A 17356-nucleotide genomic window follows, 5' to 3' on the forward strand; every position below is an offset into this window, starting at 1 on the left:
CATGTTCAACCAATCAGCATTCAGTACATCAGGCTCCGCCTCCGGTAGTTCCTGCTGTACAGAAAAGTACAAAATGTATGCAGGAGGAACTGAAATCGGTCCTGCTTGATTGGGTGGAGATTGGTAAGTGGAAAGGTTCCTGCGGTTGACATTTACCTACAAAGATATATACAGTACACACACACACACACACACACACACACACACACACACACACACTAAGAGAACGAAGGCAAATGGAGGAGAAGGAGAAATGCTTCAGAACGTAATCAAGCAGTAACACACACACGCTGTTAGAAAGAGATGGAATTTATTCTCTCTCTCTTTTCCTCCTCCATTCTGCGGCTCATGAAAATCTGAAATCGAGCGACTCTCCAAACGCAATATTCAAAAGGTGGAATGAGTGAGAGTGAGAGAGTGTGTGTGTGTGTGTGTGTGTGTGTGTGTGTGTGTGTGTGTGTGTGGAATGAAACTGCAATTGCACCAAAACAAAATGAATATGCTAAACAAGCTGAATGTTAATGTGAAGCAGCCGAGCAGGTTTTTATTCACAGACCATCATTCTGTGTAAAAATTAAATTACCTCAGTCTATTTATGCAGCACATTTCTGTGTGTGTGTGTGTGTGTGTGTGTGTGTGTGAGTGTGTGAGTGTGTGTGAGGATGCAATGAGCTCTGTTTTCTCTCCATAAAGGCCACGGGACCGAAGGGCGCTCTGAAAGATGAGGCTAAGGGCTCGGTGCAGAAAAGCCAGCGCCTGTGGAACGAGGCGAAGAACCTAGAGGAAGCTGTGAAAGGTAAAAAAAAAAAAAAAAAAAAAAAAAACGACAACAAAAAAACCTTTCTGTTAAACAAAAAACGTGGAATGATATAGAAAATATTTCAGATTATTTCTTTTGTCAACTTTAGCTAGCTAGGTGAGTTAGCATTAGAACTGGAATTAGCTTGTGAGGCGGGAAGCACATTTTTAATAGTCGTCAGGAGTTTGTTCTTTGTACTTTGGACATTTTCCGCTCTGAGAACAGTATTTCTTTTTTTCGAGATGTTTAATCGCTGTGTTTGTAGTCGTGACTCATCTCGATGCTAACTTAGAGACCGTATGAGGTTATCGCTAGCTAGCCACCAGTGTTTCTGTTTTCTTAACAGAAACAAATATCAAAATGTTACCCGTTGTTTGTATCAAATGAGGAGATTTTTTTTGACCTGTTTCTGTATGTAAAAGATAAAATGATTACTAGCTAGCTAACATAGCTTACATAGTCAACTGTTACCTGTACCATGAGCAATCTCTCAACGATTATGCAACCTCCCTGCTGAAAAAACAACAACAGAAACCCTCATAGTACTGGTTTTAATGGTTGTAATGGGAATTGTGTTGGTTTTAGTGGAAACTGTACTCATCCCAGTGGGTCTCTACTGGTCATTTGTTTCCTTCTGTTGGTACCATGTTACGTCTAGAGGATACCATTGGATAAGGCCTAATAATGATATTGGTTTTAATGGTTAGATGATGGTTTGTAATGGTGTTTGTTGTGGAAACCATTAGAATTTCTATTGGTTTCTATTGGGGGGTTTTTTCAGCAGGGCTATTTCTAAAATTTCAACAGTAGCTTATGGCTAGCTGGATAATTTAATTTGTAACAAGCATCTATGTTATCTTGTAGCACATGAGGGGATATTTGACTGTATTGCGCTTTTCTTGCTTAATTTATTTACAATTTTAAAAACGGAGAATTTGTAGTTTTACTGTCACTTGGTTTCGCAATGAGTTACAGTTACTGTTTTCAGTGTGAAAATGTGGTAACTTGGGTACGAGGCTTTGGTACTAGGCTTCTTCTTCCTCTTCTTCTTCTTCTTCTAGACTTCCTGTGGGGTTTTTCTTTCCTTTTTTTGTGCACGTTTTTGTTTGTTTCCATCCGGTAAAGGTAAACTAGTCCTTCCATGTCTTCAGTAGCAGTCAGTTCACCTCCACCTGTCTGGCTCAAGCAAAGAAAACTTAAGGTTGTTTCTTTTTCGTTCTTGTTTTTTCCCCTTTAGAGAATGGAGAAAATTTGGGAGTTCTGCAGCTGCGGCTCAAAGGCGCTGATGCCAAGAACAAAGACCTGCTGAAGGGCTTGAACGAAAACTTGGCAATGCTCAGAGCCATCCCCAACGGTGTGTTTGTGTGTGTGTTTGAGACAAATGTGTCTCAAAATTAAACACTGTTTACCAAATTTACACCTGAGTACAGCTACACACGCTCAAAGAGTTGTTTTATATAATACAAAGAGTAAAATGTTTTTACGGTAAAATCCGTATGTGTATATATACTATATATACAGCATATAACCTCCCAGTGTCCCTGATTTCCCTTAATGTAAATACTGGTCTCTCTAGTACTCCAGCATTCTTAATTTTCTACTGTAAAGTTTACTGCAGAACCTTACAGATAACCTCTAAGAGGCTAACATTGCTATTTTATCCCCATAAATCAGTTTGACTCTAAATCCCTTAATGTTTACTGTTGGGTTGTACTATAAACATTTCAGAGATTATTAAGCTTGCTACATTTTTAGTTCCTAAAACTGTAAAGTTTACAGTAAAGCTTTCTGGAGTTTTATTAGCTCACAACATTATTACTTTTTTTTTTTTTTTTTTCCACTGTAAAGTTTACTACATGTTTCTGGATATTCTTTATTCAATATACAACTCAGTGTAAAAAATTTCGCGTAAGTCCGAATATAACTAACATTAATAATTTTTTACTGTAAAGTTTACAGTGAAAGCTATAGTACGCATATTTTTTAAACTGTAAAGCTTCCTTAGGGAAATTATATTACACTCCAGTCCCTTCAATTAAAAAAAAAAATAAAGTTTTCTCTGTAAATCGTACTGTAAAGTTGACATCCTTAATTTGTCATATTCTTTATATATTCTTAGTTCACTGTAAAGTTTACTGTAAATCTTTATTGAAGCCTCCAGACTGCTAACATTGCTAACCCACTGCTCTAAATCTGACTCCATCCCCATTCAATTTCACTGTAAAGTTTACTGTAAAGGATTTTGGAGGTTATAAAATTCCAGATAAGATAATTTTCCTAAGTCCCTAAGATTTCTGTAAAACATTTCTCTTCAGGTAATGAAGCTCCACTGCAGTTTGGAAAACTTTCTTAACTGCTTTCTCTAAGATTTTTTTTTCTACAATCTATGAAAATGTTTATTTACAGTTTATTACAGTAAAACTTGCTGTAAAATTCTCTTTTGTCTCGCCTCAGACACGGCGGCTAAGCTTCAGGCCACAAAGCAGAGAGCAGGCAAAGCGAACGACACGGCGCGTGAGGTTCTGGATCGGCTCAAAGACATGAACCAGAACTTGATGGGCCTGAATCGGAACTACAGCAGACTGAAGGATGACATCAACAAAGCCAACAACCTCATCCAAGACCCTGAGAAAAACAGTATGTCATTCTTTTTTTTTTAATTAGCCATTACCTTAAGCTTAGCTGAAATTCTCATACCTTGTAAATTTAAGCTACCTAACAGATATTTTGTCCAATCAGAAACTGGTCCATGATTTAAAGGAACAGTATTATAATCTAATTGCAACATTGTCTTGATTAGACTTTCATTTATTTCATTCATATTTTATGATAATTGCGACATTTTTATGATGTACTGTAGAACTTCTCTTGGTTGCTATCCTGTCTTCTTTAAATCTTGTGTGATTACAAGTGTCTCAGTGGGTCTTACAATCATATTTTTATCCTTTTTTCTCCTCCCACGTTTTATATTACAAACGCCAACAGCGATAAGTATGTATTCCAGTTACTCTACCTACTTGTACAGCTTCAGCATGCTTCACCTCACCCTCCACCATCCATTCCGATGCATGCACATCTCTCCGGCTGACTGCGCTGCTCTTCCCTATCTTTATTTCTGGTTTTATTTTTCCCCAGCAAAGCTAAAACCGTCACAGAACCCGCTAGCCTAATGTGCAAAAAGCTATGCTAATCACGAATACACACTTACCCTGCATTTAGTGCTGGTTTTCACACGTCCTCGTCGACTTCCCTCGCGACTTTATTACCCGGTTATCATCTTAAGGCTAAGCGCTTAACTTATCGTCTTGAACGAAGTCAGCATGGCTGCCGATCCAAACTTTCCCAGAAGGCATTGCAGTGTGACACCGTTTCACAGAATTATCTTCAAACCAGCTGAAACATGTCGGATGCACCTGTTTTTACACTGCAACAATGACCTCGTCCAATCTAAATAAAAATAATTAAACACGGGCACCTGAAGACAGAGTAACGCCGAATAGAAGAACGTCTCTTGTTGTTCTTGAAAGTACCCGAATTGTTCGCTTTAACTTAAAAGTTGTAAAAATGTATTTTAAAAAAAAACAAATAAAATTACACCTAAAACATTTTAAACAATCTTATAACACCGTTTCTATAACTAGTCTACCATTTAAAAAAAAAAAAATCCTAATTGTAAGTAAATTTATTATTATTTTTCTAAGTGAAAGTTTATAAAATGATTACATATTTACTTATTTTAAGTAAACTTATCAAGTGAAATGATCGTTTTATTTCCTCCATGTATTTATTTCGGAAAAACAACCAAATCAGTTGACGATAAAAAACCTTTCTAAGATTAGGAAAAATTACTTTTATAAAACATTTCAAAACAATTCTATAAAAATGACTTCTATAAATAAATATATATATAAAAACCGATATCTTGTGTGTGTGTGTGTGTGTGTGTGTGTGTGTGTGTGTGTGCGTGTGTGTGTAGTAAACTATATATATAAATATATATAATTATGGTAAAACGTATCAAATTTTTCAGGGTGAGATTATTAGATTATTAGCAACAAATTTGAATATGAAGTGAATCTGCACTATTATCAGTATACACTTGTAATAATGAATGAATTTGGGGTGTTTTTTCTAATGATCTGCACCTGTAAGTGTAAAACTAGTTTGATATGTTCTGATCTAAAACGACGGCGAGGGCGTGGGAAATATCCGCACACAGGGTTAGTCATGTTTCTGTCTTCTTCTTCTTTTCCATAACAGCTCCTGTGCTAAGTAAGCTATTCAAAACATAATGTAATATCATTTTCCCCTTTTTCATTCTGTCTGTCTGTCTGTCTGTCTGTCTGTCGCTTTATTCTCTGCTGTTTAATAAAAATTCATTCTTATTGTTTTAAATGTTTGGTAACACCTCACTATTTTGTATGTACCTGCCCACGTGTGTGTGTGTGTGTGTGTGTGTGTGTGTAAAGTCCACGCAGCAGGTGCTAAAGTGAAGGATCTGGAGGACGAAGCCGAGCGCCTGTTGGAGAAGCTGAAGCCGATTCAGGAGCTGCAGGACAACCTGCGGAAAAACATCTCTCAGATTAAAGAGCTCATTAATCAGGCTCGCAAACAGGCCAACTCTGTGAGTCCTGAACACACACACTCACACTCACACCCACACACACACACCCACACACACACCCACACACACACACACACATGCACATTTATTCTGAGCTGTCAATTTCCATCCCTCTTTATCACATCATCTCTTTATCCAATTTTACACCTCAGACAACAGGAAACATTTATATATTTATTTTTGCAAAGCTTCCGCATTTATTCTGAAACTGCCAGTGTTTCAATTTCTTTCAAAACACTTAATATTGCCTCGGAGTGTAATAATGATTCATTCACAATGAGAAAAACCTGATGTGAATATTGTTTTATTTTAAATTCCGTTTATAAAACTGAATTTACAGATTCATTACAGTAAAAGAAAAACCATCCTACCGCTGCAGTACCAGCACAGACCACTTGGTGGGAGTGCTGCCTCCTCTAGCTAGCTAACCTGAAGTAGCCGTACACGCTCCAGAGAAGCAGATATTATAATTATATTATAATTAACGAAACAAAAAACGCCTGAAGTGATTTTATTGTAAACCGATGTAAAAACCTGATACGAACATGTATTCTTCTGCTTTTATCACAGTCTCTGTTTTTTGTTTTTTCCCCGCACTTCCACATTTGCGTAACCGCATTCTTATAGTTCTGTTACAAATAAACGCTCATTTAAGATCCGCTCCACTGAAACGATCCACAAGTCCACCGTGTTTATTTGTGTCTCGTATGTAGCTAGATGAATTCTTTTTGTTTTGTTTTGTTTTCCCGCTAAACTAAAACAGAGATCTAAAATAGGCTAGACGCAATTTAAATTCTTATTCCTCTGTTATGTTATGTTATGTTATGTTATGTTATGTTATGTTATGTTATGGCCAACGTAGTGAGCCAGGAAGCCGTTTGAAATGATTTGCGTAAGAAAGCGTCATGTTATACGGCATAGTGTAAAACATGTTTTGTATTTAAAACTTAACTAACATGTGTTATTTGCCTTAAACCTCGTAAATATCTTTAAGATGAACAGCTACATGTTAAATCCCCTCGGTAGACTCGGAACAAACAGATCAGACGTTTAAAAATTGAACGAAAAAAAAAAGGAAAAAAGAATCAGATTTTGTGCTGCTGCGTCAACAAACGTCTTCGGTATTGTATGGAGTGGTTTGACAACTTCCTGACCTTTGACCTCCAGATCAAAGTGTCCGTGTCGTCCGGGGGAGACTGTATCCGCACCTACAGGCCGGACATTAAGAAAGGCCGCTACAACACCATCATCCTGAACGTGAAGACGCTCGCCGCGGATAACCTCCTGTTCTACCTCGGCTCGGCCAAATTCGTGAGTGGATCAGCTTCACGTGTCTCAAACACACACACACACACACACACCCCAAAACAACACGCTTTGACATTTAGTTCCTCTCTGATTTGTCACATTGGTTAACACGGTGCCATTTTTATATTATCACAGGCTTATTTCAGGGGGCGGGGCAAAGTTTGAGCTTTGTTGTGACGTCACAACAAATAGTTTTTGAACCAATCCCGTGCGATATGTAAATTACTTGCGGATGACCAAGTGGTAAACCTGGTTAGATATCGAACACCAATGATTTTTGATGATGTTCATAAGCATTTCAACACACACTCTGATCTCACGTACTCTACCTCAAACCACTACAAGGAAGAAAGGAAGAAAAGAAAGAAAGAAAATTAGCTTTATAGATTCTGTGCAAAACACCAACGGAGCAGCAATTCATGTTCAGTAATGATTAATAACAATGAAATAAATTCATTTATATACACTCATCTCTCTCTCTCTCTCTCTCTCTCTCTCTCCCTCTCTCTTTCTCCCTCTCTCTCTAAAGTGGAAACGGAGAAACCTTATTATCACTAGAACATGTGCAGGAGGAGTGTGTGTTTCCTCACGACTGCTTTAATGAGGAAACATTAAAATGCACATCGTGTTTATTACTTCAAATCCACAGATAAGCAGCCATTACCTGCGGCTAAGAGGGAAACAATAAAAGCTTATTACTGCTTCTTTGGACCTAATACAATCCACACACACACATACACACACACACACACACATCCCACGAGAAGGTGTGCGATCGGGGCAGTGAGGCAGCAGCAGCAATTAGCCGGGAGTTTAAACTGAGGCTGTTTCACGCTGATTTCCCCTGAGACGTCTCAAACACACACACACACACACACACACACACACACACACACATATACACACACACACTTGTGTGTCTTGCATTACCACTGGCTCAGGGTTTGTGTTTGTATGTATGTGTGTATGTGTGTGTGTGTGTGTGTGTGTGTGTGTGTGTGTGTAGGTGGATTTCCTGGCGATCGAGATGAGGAAGGGCAAGGTGAACTTCCTGTGGGACGTGGGGTCAGGGGTCGGCCGGGCGGAGTATCCCGACCTCGCCATTAACGATGGAAACTGGCACCGAATCGAAGCCTCACGGTACACACACACACAAACACACACACACACACACACACACACACACGTTATCATCTCATATATGTACAGCAGTTTTTAAGCTAGATGTTCTGTAAGAAGGACACGTTGTGATGGATTGATGGCATGATGGAGGGATGGAAGGATGGAGGGATGAAGTGGTGGAGGGATGGAGTGATGGAGTGGTGGAGGGATGGAGGGATGGAGTGATCGAGGGAAGGAGTGATGGAGTGGTGGAGGGATGGTGATGGTGGGATGGAGTGATTAAGTGATGGAGGGATGGAGTGATGGAGGGATGAAGGGATGGCATGATGAAGTGATGGAGGAATGGCGTGATGGAGTGATTGAGGGATGGCCTGATGGAGGGATGGAGGGATGGCATGATGAAGTGATGGAGGAATGGCGTGATGGAGTGATTGAGGGATGGCCTGATGGAGGGATGGAGGGATGGCATGATGGAGGGATGGAGTGATGGCGTGATGGAGGGATGAACGAAAGATTACCGTTTAAGAATGTGTTATAAAAGGTTTCAACAGCGGACAGTTAAAGTGATGAATGATAAAAGACGGAAGGATGAAAGAACGAGCGAGTGGAGAAAAACTGAATATCATTACAGGCATAGATCAGAACAGGTGTGTTCTAATGAGTGTGTGTGTGTGTGTGTGTGTGTGTTTCAGTGTGGGTCTGAATGGCAGCGTTTCCGTTCGGCCCCTCGAGGGCCCCAAAGCCGGCATGGTGCCCACCTGGCAGAGTGCAAAGTCACCTGAGAGCTACACGGTGCTGGACGTGGATCAGAACGCTTACCTGTTCGTAGGAGGAATGTTGGGGAGTGTAAAGGTACACACAAACACACTCCACACTTTACACACGCCTCGGAGAAAAGGCAGGACCGATCGGAGCGGAAACCTGGAAAGATGCGAGGAAGAGAAGTAGAGGAGGGGCTGGGAAAGGAAGGAGAAGAGGAGAAGGGACAGGAGAGGGAAAATGGAAGTGAGATGGGATGAGATAGAGGAGAAGGAAAGGAAGGAAAGAGACGAATGGGAAGGAGAGAAAGGAAGGAGGGAGTGGGGTTATGAAAAAGAAGTCGTATCCAGATTCATGTTCATATGTGTGTGTGTGTGTGTGTGTGTGTGTGTGTGTGTGTGTAACAACAGAAAGCAGATGCGGTGAAGACGATCACATTCTCCGGCTGCATGGGAGAGACGTACTTGGACAGTAAACCGATCGGATTGTGGAACTATAGAGAGAGAGGTGGAGACTGTAAAGGATGTGCGGTCAGGTACACACACACACACACACACACACACACACACACACACACATGGCTACGGTTTTAAACACTGTTGAATTTATGGAAACTGAGGTGTGTGTGTGTGTGTAGTCCTCAGCCTGCTGACTCGGAGACTGTGGTTCAGTTTGATGGCGAGGGTTACGCTGCCGTCAGTCGTCCAATCAGATGGAACCCCAACAGTTCCACAGTGACCTTCAAGTTCCGCACTTTCTCCACCAGCGCTGTGATGATGTATCTTGCCACCAAGGACATGGTAACACATACACACTCACACACACACAACACAACAACAACAACAACAAAAATACACACAACACACACACACACACAGCTATCCCAAAAATCTGTCTCTTTGTCTCTATCTGAGCAGAAGGACTTTATGAGTATCGAGCTGAGTGAGGGTCGTGTGAAGGTCAGCTACGATCTTGGTTCTGGTACTGGCTCCGCCCTCAGTCAGAAACGACACAACGATGGACGATGGAAATCGCTCACCATGACACGCTCCAAAAAAGAAGGTAATCGTCACTGTTACGTTTCTCCGAAGCGACTTCGAACGAGGAAATACAATACAGTTCTAGAGGAGCAAAGTAAGTGCTCCAGGGTAAGAGCAGTTTGAGTAAGAGCACCACACACCCGCTCTCTCATGTGCTTCACCATCTCTCAGGTACTGTGCTCATCCTGGACATGGACACCAACGAGGAGGAGACACTTTTGGTAGACTCTCAGGGAGGAGCGACAGGTCTCAACCTGAAGGAGGGTGAGAGGATCTACTTTGGCGGTTTACCCACCATCGGGAACTACAGGTAAACACCTTTAACTAACAGGGTAGCGCAGTCAGAAGATTGTAATTTCACAGCCCAGTGCCACCGAGCTGCCACGTTTGGCTTGGCAAACGTTTAACTCAGCTCCTCAGTCGTGTTACTGCCTGTCTCAGCCAAAGGAAGTAAATGTAAGGTGTTCACGTGGGACCAGCGGAAGCTTTATGAACAGATTCGAACGCACGGTGGTGTTTACATCACGAGCGTACATCGGGGTAAATCCCTCATCAAGATCACCACCTAACGGTTCAGTCGGAAATAACGACTAGACTAACGCTTCAAGGACATGGAGACACCCAGGACCGGTTACATCGACAGTTCTTTCCAAATAAATGCTCCAAGCTACGTTACGTTAGCTAAGACTGGATTTTAAAGACGACTTTATGTCTGTTGCAGTGACCAGGTCACACTTACACTGGGTGCATGGTTTTTTTTAAATTTAGTTTAAGTCTCTGTTGTCGCTAGTGGAAAAATAAACGTCGATTCGGAACGACTAGGAAAGTCGTAAACGTTGTTGTGCCAACTTTAATATGTTAATAAACGGATGGTTGAGCTCGCGCACGCTCCACTCAGGAGCATGTTTGGGAATTGAAGTTGAAGCGATAACGTGTTGATCGTTCTAACGTTTATGTGTTGTTGTTTTTTTGTGTTTTCTTTTTCAATAGCAAATCCAGGTAAAGCTCTTCCACGTTTAAAATTTGCTTTATTGCATGTGCTAGACACCATACCATAACAAATACAACCCTAGATATTTATGTATATATATATATATATATATATATATATATATATATATGAATCCTAGTATAATGACTTGCAGCCATGTTATGGTATACTTCACAACTGTAACACACTCTTGCTTATCCCTGAAATGTCTCCTGCTCCTGAGGCACATTCGGTATATCGCGAAGTCACGCTTTTCAATCTCTGACCTTCACACGCTAGCAACTTTCACTGCTTTTATCTGGCTTAATTTCAACATGTATGACGTAAATACGTATAATCTCACCGATCCGTTCGGAGGTTTCGAGACACCGTCTGTTACAAAGTGAAGACGTAAGAACTTCCTGGAAATTCCTAGAACCGAGGCCACTAAAAAAAGTGGGCTAAGTTAGACAGAGTTGATTGCGGGGGCGGGGCCAGAACTGGGAAAACAGGAAGTAATGACGGTAGATAGGAAGGTAAAAAGGAAGAAAGCAGGAGGCCTCTGTGAGAGAACTGGTCCCGGGTTCGTGTGACAGCTGTGTATGTGTTTATGTGTCGCGTCAGGCCTGAGGTGACCCTGAGGAGATACGCCGGGTGTATGAAGGACATCGAAGTTTCCCGAACGCCGTACAACATCCTAAGCAGCTCAGACTACACCGGACTAACCAAGGGCTGCAGCATAGAGGTCTGCAGCGAAAGTTCTCTTTCTCTTAAACGTCTGGATTTCCGTCCCTGCCTGTCTAACCCATAGCCCTGTCTCTCCCATGCTGCAGAACGTCCACACGGTCAGTTTCTCCAGGCCCGGCTTTGTGGAGTTGAGTCCGATGGTGTTTGATGTCAGCTCGGAGATCACGCTGTCCTTCAGCACCAAGAACGAAAACGGCATCATCCTGTATGGCCGAGGCGGCGTGACCACCTTGACCCACCTCACCCAGAGCACACAGAACGTCCAGAACCAGAACCAGAACCGTTTCCCAGGCCGCAAACGCAGGCAGACCGGAGAGGTGAGGGAGTCCCTGGGGACAAAGCAATAAAAACAGATCGGAAAATATATACACAACAAAATTGGACTGGAATGTAGACGGAGAGGAGGAACAGACAGATTCAAAAAGTGAGAGAGAGAGAGAAAGACAGAGAGGGAGAGAGAGAGAGAGGAAAAGAAAGCGAGAGCAAGGCATCCGAACAAGCATATTAAAACTGGAAAGAGAGACTCAAAGAGAAGATGATTGGTAGAGCGATGGAATAAAAAGATCTAGTTAGAAAGACAGAAAGAGAGAGAGACAGGCAGACAGACAGACAGGAATAACGAATCAGACAAGGATTGAGAGAAATTGAACGAAAGATTGATGGAGAGAAAGCAAAAACAGAGGGATGGAGAGAGGGAGAGGAGGAAGATGAGTGTCTGCGGTCCTCAGTTCACCATAACAGTGATGAAGCCAGAGGGTTAGCGGTGTGTCTCACATGCTATAAAGGAGATTGATGACTCACCTGTGTGTGTGTGTGTGTGTGTGTGTGTGTGTGTAAAATCGCTTCTGGCCGACATAAAACAAAACACACTCTCTCTCTCAAGACCAAGGATCGGTTTAATTAAAATATGACATCCTACATCTCTTTCTCTAATGCCTTTCTCTCCTTCTTTATTTCTCTCTCTCTCTCTCTGTGTGTTTCTCTCGCTCTATCTCGAGGGCATCACATCAATTACGTGGTGCAGGTCGTAGCTTTAACCTGCTCTCCCTCCCTCCCTCCCTAACACCCTCCTTCACTCCCTCGCTCGTAAAAATAGATTTATTCTCCACCTCACTGATGGATGGGGTCCAATTTGCACCAGCTCCTCGCGGGACAGCGTCCAAGAGCGTCCCCCTTTTTGAAAATCATTATGGGCCCTAAATGAAGTGGACGGCGGCCAGGGGTTGTATCCTGCATCCCATTTTTATTTTATTTTCTCCCCTTTTTTCCTTCCTCACTTGGTCCCACCACAAGGGCTTACGAGAATGAAACCATGCTTGCGCATACCCTGCTGTAATTCTGTATCTACTCAAGGAGTGTGTGTGTGTGTGTGTGTGTGTGTGCGTGTGTGCGCTCGATCCTGTTGGAAGACACACAATCTACTCTTATAAGAGCTTTTCTGGTCAGCCAGGTCAGTCCACCATGGAGTGTGTGTTCCTCTTTAGGAGACGTCAGGTTAGATCTTTAGATTAGTTGTGGTGAAGGTGAAGGTGCGATGCTAAGACAGGCAGGACGCAACCATGAGACACACCGTCAAGTTAAACCATGAAAGAGTGCTTTATTTATGTGCAGGGAAAGAAAGGGGGTGGTGGAACGATATTGCTCAGTGCTGGGCGGTTCGTAAAGATCTGCGCGTTCCGGGTGCGTGCCGTGGTTTTGTTTAAGGAGTCGTTGAGCCCAAAGGGCAAAGCCCATTACTCCCAGAGCCTCCTGTGTTGGGACAGAACGCTGGCATGATTGCTAGTAGCAGTTTTGATCATTGGTAAGCATTAGGAATTTGTCCATCATGAGGATGAGGTAGGTGTCAAGCTCTGACAGCTCATTGAGCCTCTGGAGGTCGTAGAGTCCTGTCTGGCTTTAGCACCATCACTGTGGCATTCTGTACCAGTTTCTGCTTCTCAGTGTCTAAGGCATTGGGTCTTCAGAAAGCCTTCTGCAGCATGATGACTCCCAGTGGTATGCAGATGTGGTTCCTCCAACTCTAGCTGTTGTAGACTCAGTCCCACCCTTTTGTGCAGAGGTGGAACAGGGTTCCTGCCACGTCACTAGGACTAGGGCCAGTGTTCTTCTGAGCGTGTTGTAGACCTAGTCCGAGAGGCTCGAAGCGTCCTCATTACTACACTGAGTGATGTAGGACCAGCTCTGGTGGACTGTCTGGTTAACGATGCAGACCATATGGCTGTCTGTGTAGAGGGTATCTCTCTGTATGTCTGTCTAGCTCGATCAGCTGTATTTTACTGAACCCTGACTGACTGTTTCCTGGTGGGACAGACAGCTGATTCTAGCTGCTTGTCTGTTTGACTCTTTGGCTGACTCTGTCTGACTATCTTTCTGTCTGACTGTGTGGTTTCCTGTCTGACTATCTTTCTGGTGGTTGCCTGTCTGACCCTCTGTCTGGCTGTCTTTCTGACTGTCTGGTTGTCTATCTGACACTTTGTCTGACCCTCTGTCTGGCTGTCTTTCTGTCTGGCTGGTTGTCTAGCTGACACTCTGGCTGGTTGTCTGTCTGGCTGACTCTCTGCCTCTGGCTGTCTGTCTGACTCTCAGTCTTTCTAGCTGGCTGTCTTTCTGACTGGCTGGTTGTCTGTGTGGCTTACTCTCTGCCTCTGGATGTCTGTCTGACTCTCACTCTTTCTAGTTGTCTGTCTGTCCGTCTGACCCTCTGGCTCTTTGTCTGACTGTTTAATTGGTTCTCTGTCTGTCTGATTCTATCATTTTTAAGAAGTTCTGTGTAGAATAAGTCTCTCTTTTACCCTGTCTGTCTGTCTGTCTGTAGCCGTATGTGTCAGTGCAGTTGAATAAGGGAGTTTTGGAGGTGCTGGTGTTCAGTGGCAGTAGGAACCCTCGCCGCACCATCAGAAAACCTGATGGAGGGATTTTACACGATGGACTGGAGCACTCACTGCGCATCCGCCGGCACTCAGGAGGGTGAGACAGTTATTCATTCACCCTGTAGTCATCTTTCTCTCTTTCTATCTCTGACTCCTGCTCTACTTTTTCCACCTTCTTTCTTTCCGCATCATCCTTTCTAACAACTTGTTGGTTTCTCTCTCTCTCTCTCTCTCTCTCTCTCTCTCTATCTTGCTCGCTCGCACTTTTCAATCTCTCAGACATTTTCTCTATTCCCCGCTTTAGCCTTCTTTCTTTCTTTCGGTTTCTTTTTCTTCATTATTATTCATCCATTTGCACCTTCTTTCATTCTCGCTTTTCTCTCTGCTTCTTTCTCTCGTTCTTTCTTTCTTTCTTTCTTCTTGTTACGAGTAATGATTGGACAGTGACAATGTCCGTGTGTGTGTATTAGCTCATTCTCAGTCCAGGTGGACGAAGAGGATCGACTAGAGCAGCTGTTACCCAACAATCAGCCAATCATTATCCAGAGGCTGTTTGTGGGCGGAGTCCCGGCTGACATGGCAGGTGGCCTGCAGAGACCCGGCTTGCCGTTCGAAGGCTGTATCTGGAACCTTCTGATCAACACGATGTATGTCCCACGTACACCTACACACACCTACACACATTGATTGCTCCCATCAGTGAGCGTTTTTTTTTTTTTTTTTATAACAAACATTTCAGCCATTTCATTCTTAAAGTCTATTTCTCAGGTAAAACGTTATGCCACACTCCCTCTCTGTCCATATTTATAGATAACAGCGTATCGTACAGCGTGATAAACCACATGCGCATCCTCGAGTCTGTTTGAGACACAAAGCCAAACTGGTGGCCGTATGCTCATTAGCTTAGCTATACATTAGCTGTACAACTCCAGCAGAGAAATAAAGAAACAAACTTCAAGAAAAGACATTTTCCGTTAATATTATGTGGGGATTTTAAAAGATTTTTTGGTGTGTGTGTAAATCAGACCGTGTGCACCCCCTACTGGACACCCAGCATCACTTCAGCCGAGGGATGAAAAGCCCTGAAAACATTTTTAGTGCTGTAATAAACTAATCGAGCTGTGTATCAGGGTCGATAATAACATGCTGTAAATCCGATGAGCTGCGTTAGCCATTACTGCCGTACACACAGAAGAAAGTGCAATGCCGTGTGTGTGTGTGTGTGTGTGTGTGCGTGTCTGTGTGTGTGTGTGTTTAAAATGAGAGTCTCGTTTGGCCTGTGGCGCTGTTTTGAGGTGCAGTCATATAAATGAATCGCCGGGTTTTTCTTTCGTTAATGACGAGTATGAATCTCTGTCAGAAAGCCCTTGACCTCAGTGGCAGAGCGTTAAACGAGTGTGTCCTTGCTCATAACCGTGGCCATTATTCACTAGCCGCTCTGGTGTGTGGGAGTGTGTGTGAGTGTGTGTGTGCGTGCACTGTGTAGCAAAATTCAACCTCAAATCCAGCCCTTGATATGATATGATATGATATGATATGAGTTAACCTCAAAAAACATTCACGTTTCAACCTACTTTAAATGGACTGATCCGCTAATTATCTGCTAGCTCTTGTTAACACGTTTATGCTAACAAGCGACAAGCTATCGTCGCCTATTCTGTAGCTATTAGGTTCATTAGCACTTTGCGTATGTGATCGGCTAGCTAATGAGTAACAAGTTATTGTCTCCGTTTTTGTCGCTAGCTAATCATCTGCTGTTGTTTGGTTGATTAGCAGTAAGCATGTGTGATTAGAGCTCTACATAGATCTGATGTCAATCACGAGGGGGGTGTTTCTCATTTGCATACTCATGCATGTTCAGATTGCCTTTGATTTTTTTTTACTAAGGGAAATAAGAGGTTAATTTTTTGTGTCTAATTCTGCGAGTCTGTCATTCAAATGCAGCCCCGTGGACTTCTCCCAACCGGTGGCCTTCGAGAACGCAGAAATTGGGCGGTGTCCTGATGTAGCCCCACCCCCTCCACCTCCAGCTCCAGAAGAAGAGGAGGAAGAAAAGGAAGAAGAGGAGCAGGGAGTGACTCCGCCCAAATTAACACCACTACCACCTCCACCTTCCACAGTACGTCCTGACTGAGGCATTGTGGGTAAAAAAAAAAAAAGTGGTGGTGGCCAGTGGGTTGGAGAACAGCTGCTGAGAATAGTAGTGTGTGTGTGTGTGTGGGTGTGTGTGGACGGCAATAAAAATGGAGCACTTTTCCAGGCCATTAGCCTCAAAGATGGGTTGACGACAGGAGTTATATATTGAGAGGGATAGTGAGACAGAAGTGGAGTGAGATGAATGGAGAGAGTAAGAGAGTAAAAGATAAGCTACACTACCTCTTCACCTTTTCCTCCTCTCGACCTGACGCTAACAGCTCTAACGCTAATGCTGATTGTGCTTCTTTTGCTGCCTCATTTAGCAGGTTTATCACCTTAAAGAGCGTTTCCCAGAAGCAACTCCCTGTTCACGACAGCCACGCCCACTCTGGTCTCGTTATAGGTGTTTTACATATTCATTTGGCCACCATATTTTTTTTTCCCCTCTGTGCTGTAATATGTATCAGTGCCTAGCGAGCAAAATTTTTCTGCCAGATTCGGATATTATTTTGTGTAACAATGAATAATTAGGTAGGAAAGTTAGGGTTAGGGGTTGTGGTTAGGGATTAGGGTCGGGGTTAGGGTTAAGTGTTAGGGTTGGGGTTTAGGGTTGGGGTTAAGGGTTGGGGTTTGGGGTTAGGGTTGGGTTTAGTGGTTAGGGTTGGGGTTAAGGGTTGGAGTTTGCAGTTTGGGTTTAGGGTTAGGGTTGGTGTTTGGGTTTAGGGTTAGGGTTGGGTTTAGAGTTGGGGTTATGGGTTGGGGTTTGGGTTGGGGTTAAGGGTTAGGGTTGAAGTAGGGGTAAGGGTTAGGGATTAAGCATATTTTTGGAGCTTGCTAGCAAACACAGCACAATGTTGCTGGCTAGGTGTGCTAGCTGTATATTTAATCAGATTAGCTGTTAAATATCAGCTATCTCGCTGCTAGAGAGGTAACTTTAGCTTATGAGTTAATTGGCTAACACGTTTTAAGTAGCTGACTAGC

At 42.9% G+C, this 17356-nt stretch overlaps 1 protein-coding gene across 1 annotated transcript in view; it reads left to right on the plus strand.

Moving 5' to 3' along the window:
- Positions 1–17356, plus strand: part of lama2 (laminin, alpha 2) — a 63529-nt gene that overhangs the window by 41317 nt on the left and 4856 nt on the right. Inside the window, exons 32-47 of the mRNA XM_053641911.1 lie at positions 694–796; positions 2037–2153; positions 3254–3436; positions 5269–5423; positions 6591–6734; positions 7738–7871; positions 8546–8705; positions 9023–9147; positions 9250–9412; positions 9530–9674; positions 9824–9962; positions 11247–11367; positions 11456–11686; positions 14185–14336; positions 14710–14886; positions 16184–16358. Of these exons, the coding sequence (XP_053497886.1) occupies positions 694–796; positions 2037–2153; positions 3254–3436; positions 5269–5423; positions 6591–6734; positions 7738–7871; positions 8546–8705; positions 9023–9147; positions 9250–9412; positions 9530–9674; positions 9824–9962; positions 11247–11367; positions 11456–11686; positions 14185–14336; positions 14710–14886; positions 16184–16358 (2424 nt within the window). The remainder of the gene's footprint in view (positions 1–693; positions 797–2036; positions 2154–3253; positions 3437–5268; positions 5424–6590; positions 6735–7737; positions 7872–8545; positions 8706–9022; positions 9148–9249; positions 9413–9529; positions 9675–9823; positions 9963–11246; positions 11368–11455; positions 11687–14184; positions 14337–14709; positions 14887–16183; positions 16359–17356) is intronic.

The sequence above is a fragment of the Ictalurus furcatus genome, chromosome 2 (assembly GCF_023375685.1).
Source record: "Ictalurus furcatus strain D&B chromosome 2, Billie_1.0, whole genome shotgun sequence".
NCBI lineage: Eukaryota > Metazoa > Chordata > Actinopteri > Siluriformes > Ictaluridae > Ictalurus > Ictalurus furcatus.